The 12,214-nt window shown below is 39.9% G+C and overlaps 2 protein-coding genes across 4 annotated transcripts in view; both read left to right on the top strand.

Moving 5' to 3' along the window:
• rttn (rotatin) overlaps positions 1-4,030 on the top strand; it is a 35,139-nt gene extending 31,109 nt beyond the window's left edge. The window contains exons 46-50 of the mRNA XM_087788971.1: positions 1,781-1,974; positions 2,051-2,306; positions 3,413-3,516; positions 3,709-3,778; positions 3,879-4,030. Of these exons, the coding sequence (XP_087645097.1) occupies positions 1,781-1,974; positions 2,051-2,306; positions 3,413-3,516; positions 3,709-3,778; positions 3,879-3,955 (701 nt within the window). The 3' untranslated portion in view covers positions 3,956-4,030. The remainder of the gene's footprint in view (positions 1-1,780; positions 1,975-2,050; positions 2,307-3,412; positions 3,517-3,708; positions 3,779-3,878) is intronic.
• Positions 4,031-4,489: 459 nt separating this feature from the next.
• On the top strand, positions 4,490-12,126 carry cd226 (CD226 molecule). 3 transcript variants are annotated; one of them, XR_015710893.1, is made up of 6 exons: positions 4,490-4,626; positions 4,977-5,294; positions 7,414-7,821; positions 8,132-8,234; positions 9,531-9,775; positions 9,933-12,126. XR_015710893.1 is itself a non-coding variant. In XM_087788981.1 (6 exons), the coding sequence occupies exons 1-6, from the start codon at positions 4,563-4,565 to the stop codon at positions 12,026-12,028; spliced, it is 987 nt and encodes a 328-aa protein (XP_087645107.1). In that variant the 5' UTR covers positions 4,490-4,562; the 3' UTR covers positions 12,029-12,126. The 3 variants fall into 3 exon arrangements, 2 of the variants coding, with proteins under 2 accessions (XP_087645107.1, XP_087645106.1); XM_087788981.1 differs by having other exon boundaries at positions 9,531-9,585; positions 11,990-12,126; XM_087788980.1 differs by having other exon boundaries at positions 9,531-9,585; positions 11,621-12,126.
• The last annotated feature ends 88 nt before the right edge of the window (positions 12,127-12,214 follow it).

Below are 12,214 nucleotides of genomic sequence, written 5' to 3'. Positions count from 1 at the left end.
TCTGTGTCTCGAAACGGTGTCAGCATCTGTATCAACACTGCTAGCTGTACTGCGACTTTCCGGCAAGTAGAGGAACATCTGCATTTCTACCTGGAGTTTTACGACCGATCCAAAAACACTGATTCAAACTGACTCCTGTATCGAAATTAAAATGTAGTTCATAAATGAATACTAGTCATTGGAGGTTCCCCATCAAATGCGATCACCTATTAAAGTGTAGAAACATCTGAGGCAGAAACCTTCAGAGAACCAGACTAAAGTTGATGTGCACTAGGTAAGGTTGACAAAGTATATGAGTAACGCATCCAATAATAGACATGCATGTCAAAGATAAGCATAATGACCATGATTAAAAAAAACATTTATTTTCTTCTGGCCTTAGGTTGAAAAAAATAAATAAGGTTATGCGTTTTAAAGACCTGGTAGTGTCTGACTTTTGCCGTTTTGGTGGCTAATCAAGGTGTGACTTTCAACAGTGTTTGTCTTTAAAACAAGTAATGATAAAATGACTCCTCAGTCTGGTATGGCCAGTTACTTATTACGCAACAAATAAACTACATTTTCTACATATTTTGGAAAGATTTAGACCGACCACATGGTTGAGTATGAAGCCAATGATTTATAGATGGATATAAACATTTGCTCTATGTAATAGAGGAGAAAAAGGGCATTCTACTAGTTTGGTACATGCCATGTTAGCTGAGAACAATTTCACATCAAATGCAGCTTCATAACTTCGTGCATAACCGAGTATGTTTTCATGTTTGATTGGCATTGCTTCCTCTGTGGGTGTGTGCGTAAACAGTCTCGCTTCAGAGCCCTCAGAAAGTCAACCCGGCAGAGCAGTCGCACAGAGTCGGGCGCAGCGTTTTCCCCTTAGGTCAACGGAGCTGCATGTGTCGGGGCGGCACACAGTCAGACTCACTATAACACCGGCGCCCGCAGGCTCTGTTTTGTCTCCCGAGGCTGCAGCACTTTATCTTAGGTCTACCTGCTTCATCTCAGGCTTTGTTTGTGCTGCAAGTTCAAGTCTGGATCTTCTTTTCATCTTCCCAGCAAGCAAAACAAAAGCATGAAACAACATGGAAAAAATGTGGTTCCAAAAAAAGGTCCATTTATTACATATATGCAAAATATTCTCCCATCACGGGGGCAACAGCGTGATGAGTTTGACAAGATCAGAGACTTGCCTTCCTTCAGTCATCTCTCCTGACGGTTAATGAGATAACCTCAGGCAAACATCAACATACAACCACTGCCATATATTACCGTCTGAATTGGTAATGTCGGCAGCAAGCTGTCATGTTTTCCCAATAATCAACCGCAGTCGGTGTCAGACCTGCCGGTGGAGGTTTAAAATGTTCCGCCACGAGTCAATTAAACTGCCGTGTCTCGTGTCAAAGTCGTGCACAGCTTTTGTTTCACCGGTTAGTTACCGTCATGAAAGATGGTATTTTTGGTTCGACTAGTTTTCGTCGTCAGTGAAACTTTTCAAACTGATAAAGGTGGATGAAGAGATGCTTCAGCACACTGCAGAACTTTTATTCACTAGTTGGGAAAAGAGCCTGAAAGTGAAGTGAAAAGCGTATTTGTGGTGTGTAAATGAAGAGATATGTGTGCTTACTTTTCTGCACAATCCTATTTTAATGCATCTTTACGAGTGTTTATGTACGAAACTCCACCGATTCTTTCTAATGCTCCTTGATATTTCTCTGCTACCGTTTTTGTGAACCATAATTCTTGTTTAATGAATCTATATTTCCCCCCTACTCTTTCCCAGCATGCAGTTCTGTCTGTGGTCTGGGACCCGGCGTTGAGGCAGGATTGAAGCCCCCCTCCAGCACCTCTTTGATGCAGTCAGTCATGAGACTGGCCACTGCGGTCGCCCCGGACAACAGCACCATCCAGAAACTTGCCTTCTCACTTCTAACAAACCTGGCCGTGTCTCGTGACTGCAGGGGCGTCCTGCAGAAGGTACGAGGCGACCACACCATCTCCCCGGACACTGAATTTGTCTCTAACTAGAAACTTGTTTATCCTCCTCCCCAAGAATAATTTCCTTCACAGCTTTCTATCAGTGCCGATAAGCAGGACAGGTGGCGGGAAGGGCCCTCAGGGTTTATCGGGGCTGTGGCTCAAACTTCTGGTCAGTGTCTCGTTCACGGAAGACGGACAACAGAGTCTGCTGAAGGTGACGGGAATGCTGGAGCTGCTGACTGATCTGGCACAACATCGACAACATGCGCTGCTGATTCTGCACAATCTCTGCTTCTGCCCGGCCAACAAGCCCCACATTGTCTCTAACGGTATGAGGGGTTTTTTGCATTTGTGGTATCACACTTTTATTCAAGGGTCCCAAATTGTGGTGTAACTGATCCAAATTTGATTTCCCATTTAAGACATTTTTGTCCAATTTTGGTGGTGTTTTTCTCCAACTTAACCACATATAAATGATAACATTTAAGGTGAGGATGTTTATTTCTTCATGAAATGACCAAGATGACGTTGTAGACATCAATAGAGGGCCCCTGAATATCATCTCAGGCCAAATGGCCCGTTGGCCACGAGTTTGTGACGCTCTTAACGCTCTTAAAGGTGCAGGAATTAAACAAATTAAAATGGCGTCAAATAAGTCGTCTTAAACATGCTAGAAATATATCACTTCCACTTGCATATGGAACACAAAAGCGTTTGTACTTAAAATCATAAAGTTGTCTTTTCTTTTATATATAAAGTCATTAAATTCTAGGTTAATGAAGATTAACCTTTAAAAAATGCAGAGAAAAGAAGGTGTTTTTTCACTTCAGCATCGTCGTGTCCGATTGTATTAGTGAACCTTGCTTAAGCCCCGCCCACTGAAAACACTTTCTCAAGCTAAAATCTTGTTTACTATAACCACGCCCGCTCTGCTGTGATTGGTTAAGCATTTTTGTTTGTGAGTGCGCGTCATGAATCCAGGAAGTCTTTACCTGTATATGTATATAAAGAAAGAAGCAGGCGTTCTTTGCTGTTGCTGGAGGAGTGAAGCCATTATTACGTCATAATAGACTCCGCTCTCGTAACCTATTGTTCGCCCAGATTTTAGACAGGAAAGTTGGGTTTTAACATTAGTTTGTCTTTAAGCAATTCTAAATTTCAGAACAACAATAATGTCCTCTGAAGCTGAATAAGTTTGTTTTATGTAACCTTCACTTTTTTTTCTTGCACCAACTTAGACTTGTTTAGCATGCATGACGCCCGCGGATTTCAATAATTCCCACTTCCTGAAAAGGTGTCAGGTTTGAGGTTGACATACTTCCTGTCAGCTCTAGCAAGCCCAAGCTCAATCAGATGTGTGTGAAATAATTAAAATAAACTCGACATCTGTGACGTTGTGTTTCGCTAATGACGCGTTTGCGTGTTTTTCCTTCAGAAAAAGCTGTGAAAGTTTTCCTGTGGTGCTTGGAGAGCCAGGATGTGGACACGCGTTGCTTGGGAGCGTCTGCTCTCTGGGCGTTACTTCATAATAACCAGAAGGTACTTAAAGACAACGTTTTCCAGGATCACGTTTGTTTTCTAAAATGTACCTGGAATCGTAACGCATAGCAAGAAACGTGTTTATTTAAAGCAACATTTGAAACATTTCCACACGTCCTACTAGGTACTGTACATTTGAAAAAGTAAGTTTCCCCAGAAAGAAACGTAACATCTTTTGAATCCTCTTCAAAGGCAAAGACGACTTTGAAGTGTCCTTCTGTCAGACTGAAAATTGATGAAGCACGCACCATCCTGAAGAAGGGTATGAACTGATGATTTATTTCTTCTATCAAAGCACCGAGCATGTGTTCCCACATTCATTAGTGTTCTGCACGGCCACATGTTTATTTGTTTGTCTGCAGCTTCCAAACACAAGGAGGAGCCGACGAGTGCCCACTTATCAAAGTGCCTTGAGAACCTCTCGCACCTGTTAAGATAATTTGTGTGGAAAAAACCTTTTGTATGATCACGCCTTTTATTGTTATGAATGTAATGTTAAAAATAAAATGCTTTGCTTCTATTTTTACAACCCTGTGATGATGTTGAATGTTGGAAATTAAGAACGCATTTTGTCAGTAAAGTCACATGAAAGTTGATTTATTTTAGCGATGAAGTCGTGTTTTCTGTCCCTTTTTGGTTGTTTTTGAACTTTGTTTTTTTAGCTGAGATGATCGGCAACCATATGGATGGTAACTGGTTAGATTTGATACTCGCACCGATGGTGCTCAAAAGTTTCCAAAACACAAACTTCTCTGGTGTGATGGAGGGTGGTGACTCTACTATTAAATACCCGAGCTTCAGTATTCGAACAAAGTATTTATTTTTGTCAAAATTCACCAAAAAATGTACCTGGTTTTTACAAGTGTACAACTTGTGATCAGTCTTTCTTCCTGGCACTGCCCCCCTCTTATAGTGTGATGAGGGGGGGCAGTGAAGAGTCGCCCCCTTCGCTCAACAGTCCCCCTAAGTGTAAGCAGGAAGTGCAGCTTGGGGAGCCTCTGACTTGTGTTGTCAATGCTGCTTTCATTCTCCTGTGGTGGAGCAAGATGGAAGTTGTACAAAAGGAACCCTGGTACTTCATGCTGCTCATCTTCTTCTCCGCACTGAGGGGTAAGTTGCTTTTTAAGTCGTTGATATTTGCTATTTAATTAGTTATTAATTATTTTCAAAGAAAAAAAAAAAGGGTCAGCTTTCATTACTAAATCAGCTGTAATTCAATTATTTCGGTGTCTTTGCACATGGAACGCCCGTTGTTACATAGTGTCACTCAAAGACATTTGTATTCCAAACATGCCAAAGATCTCTTGAGTGTCACCGGGCTCGAAAGGAGTTGTCACTCAACTGTATGAAAAGGCTTTAGATAAAAGTGTACTTCAGTTCCAGAGTGCAATGAAATCCTCACAATAGCAGCGAGTTGTCAAACACGAATAACAACCGATTCAAATGCGTCTCCTGTGTAGGTCATTCTGAGGCGAGAGAAACCGCTGTGGTCCACTTGGAAGAAGGGATGGTTCTGGGCTGTTTATGTCCTTGGGATGGGAATCTAACTATGGTCATCTGGAGCAAAGAGTCCAAGACGATGGCTGTTTTCCATCCTGAACTTGGGGCTGTTATGATGGACAAGTACAAAGAGAGGGTGACGTTTCTGAAGACCTCAGACATGGATGGAAGTATTTCCTTGAGGAACGTTACCCACCAAGATATTGGACTCTACAAGTGCTCGATTCAGACATTCCCGAACGGACCCTGGACAAAGACCTTCGAGGTGGAGGATTTAGGTAAAATATGGTCAATTGTTGTTGCTCTAATAGACAACCTTGAGAACTTCCCTTCTTTAAAATGCTATCAGTAGCTGTTTAAAAAGATTTGGTATTTGCTTGATCACAGCAGGATAGAACACATTTTGTGTTTAACACAGTTTATAAATGAAAAAAAAACAACTAAAGTATCAACTAAATTGTCGATTCAAGTGTGTCTTAAATATATCTTGGACTCTATTGTATCCTCAGTATGTGTTTGTTTGTACAAAACTGTCTTTTCTATTGAAATATTTACATTAGAAAGTTATCTTAAGCCCCGCCCACTTAAACATTTAGTTTTTCGGGAGATGCAACGATTACCATAACCACGCCCACTCTGCTGTGATAAGTCACAAATGTAGGTTTTGTCACCACGCGTCATCAATCCCAAAAGTCTCCTCCTTCAAGGGACTCATTGTATAAACAAAGTGGGGTGTGATTACTGGCTGGCTGGAGGAAGAGTGAAGCCATCATTACTTCCTAATTGATGTCACTCTTGTAACCTCTCGTTCGCTGAGATTTCAGCTTTATAAAATAATTAATTCAAAACATGGTCAAGATGAGAGACTTACTCACATGTTTCAAATGTTGTCCTCAAAGGTCCTCTCCAAGATGCAGTGAGTCAGGAAAGTTTTTTTTTTTTTACATTAGTTGCCCATTCAAATTGCAAAGTCTTCTGATCAAATATCCTCAGAATAATAAGATAGTGGTGCATAATACAGAAGTGGGTATCGATCCTTCCTGCGGTGTGTGTGGGTAAATAACACTGGGCAGGACCTTCAGTGCCAGACTCGGAGTGTCATGGAGGGTGGGATAGGATCGCCATCAGGAACGACAGCTTGGCCACAGTCTTCCTGTCTCCTACCTGCTTCACTGAGTCCAGAGAGCAGCCCAGGACAGAGCTTGTCCTCCTCCCCAGCCTGTGATGCTCCCCGACCACCTGACTCTTGCAAGGAAGATGGCTGATGCCAACACAGAGTCGTAGAAGGTCCTCAGTGGGTGTTCTCTGTAGCCCAAATGACCCCTACCTTCTGAACAGTGTGTTCCTAAAAAGAGGGGTTTAGAAGTGGGATGCATGTATGGACAGTTATAGTAACACTGAGTTGGCAATAGGTAGCTAGTAATGTTTTGTATTGGCAAGAATCTGGTGATGCTATACAAATTACCATACAGGGAGGATACAATATACTGTGATACTGCAGTAACAAGGATATATTTCTAGTATTGTCGAGTACTTGACTCTTGACTGTGAATTTTACAGACCACATGACTCTTGACAAAGTCATAAGTGCTTTTGTTTGTTTTGGAACCAAATGATCTCCAAACAACAGCTTTAAAACCTGCTGGAGTCGGCTGTATCCTCTCGTCCTCAGTTATGTCATTACAACACAACCATGAACAAGCTCTGTCAATATCTGCCTATTAATTGTTAAATAGAACAATCAATTTTTTTTCATTTCCAACACATACATTAATTTAATTAATACACACTTCATGTAAATGTTAACCTTTAACTATAATAAGAATAAAATGAGATTTGAAAATGATTATGAAAAAAAAACGGAACATTGAATATATTAACATATAATATTTATATATATACTGTATATTTATATTGGTGTATCAATATTTTCTCACTCCCCTAGGAGATAGATTTATTGTACTGGTAGTGTAACAACTAATTACATCAAGTGTCTATTTACTGAGTGTGTTGTAGTACAATTTTGTAGTTTTATCTCTTGTGTTCCTACGTTGGAGCTACATGAGTCAATATGAGGAAGTTCTATATTTTCATCAGTAGACTCAACTTATTTGTTTCTGGTTACACTCTCTGGTGTAACTGTGTAATTACATTAACTTGCGTGTCCTCGCAGTACTTTAGCCATTATGGAAATGAATGCAAACCCCAGGTAAGAACGGACGGTCACATTGGTTCGTTGTGAACAGCACCATTGAGAGAATAGCTGGCGAGTTGTACAGCATTATTTTTATTTTTTAAAGGTGAATCTTTGCATAAAATATGAAACCACAATCTGCCAAAATGTTACATAGTGCTGCTTTAACCAGAGACTGAAATGAGTGTTTTTATGCTTTTAAGATGATCCTCCTGAAATTGATGACGAGGATGACGAAGAAGAGGGAGAAGAGCAGGCTACGGAGTGGCCCGGCGCCGAAGAGACTCGACTGAATTTGGGGATCGAGGCGGAGCTGGGCAGCAACCTGACCCTGGACTGTGACCAGAAGCTGAACCTGAGCGTGAGCCAGGTCATCATGGAGAGGCGTCTGAGCGGCCGCTGGAAGATCATCGGCGTGTGCAAGAGCGTGGACGACCAGATCGTGACGGAGGACTACAGCGACAGAGGGAGGATCCTCTGCGACGAGGACCTGGTCCTCACTCTGCACCTGTCAGGTGTCGCCGGGGAAGACGGCGGTTTCTACCGCTGCGTCTCCAGCACGGACGCCGGCGTCCAGAACACCACGGTGCACGTGACGGTGACCACAACAGGTACAGCCACAAACCGCCGCCTGCATCAAGTGTGACCAGATGATGAACAGCTGCTCATCGCTCACTGACTTAAGGACGTAAATATGTCTCGGTGATGGATGACACGTGATGAAGACAATACAAAAAACATCCTTTGATGGAGATCTTGAATAACCAGCGTAGATAGACTTCTGCTGAAAACATCTCATCTGTGTGTCCCACTGTTGCTGATGATGGATGACTAAACACAAACACTCATCAAAGCCTCATAACGCAAAAACACATTGGTTGGTATTTTGCCGCTGATTCGTATTCTCTCGTTCATCATCAGGTGGATTCAGCTTGAATCTCTGCTGGATGTATGTCTTCATTGGAATGGGAGCTGCTGGACTGGTGTTGCTTCACGTCGTCATCATTCTGACAATCAGGCACAGGTCGGTGCGAAGATACTGCCTCGTCTTTTGACGATCAGGATTTGGATCAGTTGGTTTTTAAAGTGATTTTCCAGACCAGACCTGGCCAGTAGGCCTTGAGTTCGAGGGGCTGAAATCTTTGATCGGTCCAAGTCATACCAAAAGACAATGTAGAAGTGCTGTTTTGATATTGATTTTTAATTTTTAAATTGTTGTTACTTAGTGTTTATTCTCCTTCAACATCATGTTCCAGTTTTAACAAGTGATGGTCTGATGAAGCTTCATGAGGCAGTGTCATTATTTTCAGAGTCCACTAGATGGCAGTCTCTGCACTATTTTCCTTTGTTTAGAACAACTGTTGTAATGAAACATCATTTTTAAAGTGATGGCGCCACCTACTGACCTCTAAACAACATGACACTGTTTCATGAAGCTTCATCAGACCCATCACTTGTTTTAACCACATTGTTAAACACGTTTTGTTCCTTATCTTATCTCAAACGCTGACTTAGTATAAGTCATCATATCAACATGTAAGTAAGTAAGTAATATTTATTTGTATAGCGCTTTTCGAGACCAGGGTCACAAAGCGCTTAAACAATCAAAACAATACTCAAAAAAGTACATACTTTAAAGATCAAGATAATACAGAGAACAACACAGGAGTTCGAGAAATTCAAGGAAAAGCCTGAACAAATAGAAATGAAGATTTATCTACTTTCATTTTCAGCCAACCATCTGTTGGGCCTCATAAAATGACCTGGCTGGCCAAATTAGGACCCCAGGCCATGATTTATATGTTTAATAGTTAAAATTCTGTAATTTAATTTTAAAGGTTCTGTTACAAACACATCTATGTTAAAATATTTTTTTAGGGTTTTTGATAGTTTTTTTATGATGCAAATTAGGTTTTATTTCATTGACGACAGGGAGAATAAGTTTATTTAAGTATTATTTCGCAAATAGATATTTTCCTGTTTAACTGCATCGATTAAAATGCTCACATTTTATTGGTAAAAAAAGAAAAAGTTTCAGAGAACGCTAAATACTCAGTCAAAGGGGAATTAAATAAGTCAAGAAACCCAATTTAATTAGAAGTCGTAGTAATTGTAACAATAGTAATGAAAAAAATGTAAAATGATGGTCCTTATTGGTTAAAGTTCACGGCTTCATGAATGAAAAACTATATTCTAATCTGATAACTTATGGTGAGATACATTTAAATAATATATTAAAAAGTGAAATTACGTAAGTTTTGTAACTTGTCTGACTGATGAACACCTGCACTTGTTTTTCATTCTCACGATGAAACCACAGGAAGAAGAATCGGCGCATAGAGTACAGAGTCAAAGAGCATCCGTTCCACAAACAGGTGACAACCTTTCACTTTTCTCCACCTGCTGATCTACAAGCTCCTGTAGATGTTTCCGGCTCAGACTAGATGATTTCACAAACCTTTTTTTTTTTTTTTAAATACTGGCGTGTAACGCTCAACGCACACGTTCACATCTGTTTGTGTTCAAACTATTTCGAAACATATTTGCTACACGTCTTAAAGGAAGGTTCTGTTAAACTGACACGGCTTGTCCTGGATCTTAATAAAGGAAACTTGACACTTAACATGATCAAATATATGTTTGTTCACTATTTAACTCCCACCGCCGAAAAAATTATTCATATAAAAATTACTTTACAATTGATGACAAATTTTGACCCAAGAGACAACAGAAGGGATACCTCAAACACATTTGTTTTTTGACCTAACCTTGACCCAAAGAAAACATAAGGGTTCAAACATTAAAAAAAACATATGAATCTTGCAAAATGTTTTTTATTGTGTAGAGACGGAGGAAATGAAACCATTATCTTGCTGATTGTGTTTCCTTCTCAGCTGTTGTGCGTTTCATTTGTACAACAGCAGGTGAATTGGATTAAGAATTGATTTCCAGGAAGTGAGATTAGTTTGATGAATCCTATGCTGTGTCTCAAATCGCATACTTGCGTACTCAAAGTTAGTATTTTTAGTGCGTTAGTGCGGCTCAATTCTTAGTATGTGAAATTTAGTGCGCCATGCACACTAAATTGTCGTACTAACACGCCTACAAATCTGAGTATGGTTCGATGGTCACTATCTACCCTAAACGGCGGCCATCTTAGTGACGTTGTAAACGGAAGTTACGTCATAAATATATACATATATATGCATTTACTTACAGGTGCATTTTCCGCAGCAGTAGGAGGATAAACACGTCTTCGCTGCTGATACCAGCTTAAATATCTCGCGAATATTTCGATTCTGATATATATATTTTTTTTCCAAAGTTGCAAAACGTGCTGCCAGCAGGTGTCGGCGCTAGCGTTCAAACAGCTGGTTGAAACATCGTTAAATAGAAGTAGAAGAAGAAGCTGTCATGTGATTTCCGGTTAGTGTGTAGCGGCAGTGTTTGATTTGAGACATACTATCTGTGGAGAATTTGCGTACTAGTTAGTACGTACACTAAACTGATGCATACTAACTTCTAGTATACTAAGAGTAGTATGCGATTTGAGACACAGCACTGCGTTCAAAACCTTTCAAAGTAAAATATCTAAAGACGACTTCAAGTAGCAGATATGAGGAGCTGCTGTGTGTAGGAAGGAAGATTTGGGTCTTTATGTTCAATCAAAAGAAAAGGTTTAAAAAAAGGAGTTTGAATCCCACACTTAGGATCGTTTTTTAGGAGGTCCTTATAAAGTTGGGGATTTGAACTCTCTTCCTCAAGATGAAAAACAAACACTATAAATTGAAAAAATCCCTTCAAATGATTTCTTATTTTTGGGGAGCAAGGGGTCCGTTTTATATTTGCTTTTGAACTATTTTTTGTGTTTTTTTAACCTTTTTCTTTCTTGAAGCAATTTTTTTAAGATTGAAATCTTTAGTTTTGTATTCAAACACTTTTTTTTTTTAATTTAAGTTAAGCTTTTTCTGATCCATAGCCTTGTTCTTTAAATGAAGCAACTTTAAAAAGAAAAAGTAATAATAAAGACACAAATCTTCCTTCAGACTGTGTGAGTCTGTGTGTGTATACGTGTGTATACATGTGTATACGTGTTTATACGTGTGTATAACTAGATTAATTTTACTCATTTTCACTAGTCAAGAGTCGCACACTAATGTTATTTCTAGTGATGGGCTGATGAAGCTTCATGAAACAGTGTCATGTTGTTTAGAGGTCAGTAGGTGGCGCCATCAATTTAAAAATGATGTCATGTTTCATTAGAACATTAGGAAAATATTGCAGAGAATGCCATCTAGTGGACTCTGATTATAATGACACTGTTTCATGAAGCTTCATCAGAACATCACTATGTATTTGTCAGTGATATGATCCTAACTAACACAACTTTCCATTATCTAACCCTCACAGCAACACTTCTATGAGAACGTTTTAACTCTCGATGCAGCGCCTAAGAGGTCCAGGCAGATGAAAAAGTGTCCGATATATGCAAACGTGTACTCGGTCCGAGTTCAAGCTCCTTAAATTCAATGTTTACTGTCTTCAAAAAATACACGTGTTTTGGTCTGTCCTTCAACTCATGTTACACTCTTTTATCAAATACTAAAAATGTGATTTCTATCATAATAAACCAGTAACAAATGTTTTCTCTCATCCCTCCTCGTTCACTTTCCGACTCCAGATAAGCTTTCCTTCCTTACGTTGTTTCAACCACAGACTAACATCGTGTGACGCAAAAAATTGCCTGAAAAACTTAAAATGATATTTTGACTTCCATAGAACTGGCGCGAGTGGCAGCGAGTGTTGGATTCTCGCTGATGGGGGGAAAAAAATCTTACCGTGTTTCTCACCACAGTTTTGTTCACATCTTCTCGTGCATGTAGATTAATGTGATACGTTTCTTTTCAAATAAACGACTTAACTCCAAATCAACTCTCGAGCCTGTGATTCTGAAGAAAAAGAAGCGACACAATGATGGAACATTCAGTGTATTTGTCATCAGTT

This window comes from Callionymus lyra, chromosome 4 (genome assembly GCF_982586985.1).
Source record: "Callionymus lyra chromosome 4, fCalLyr1.hap1.1, whole genome shotgun sequence".
In the NCBI taxonomy this organism is placed as follows: Eukaryota; Metazoa; Chordata; class Actinopteri; order Syngnathiformes; family Callionymidae; genus Callionymus; species Callionymus lyra.
The sequence above is the reverse complement of the archived record's forward strand: the minus strand, read 5'-3'. Positions and strand labels throughout refer to the sequence as shown.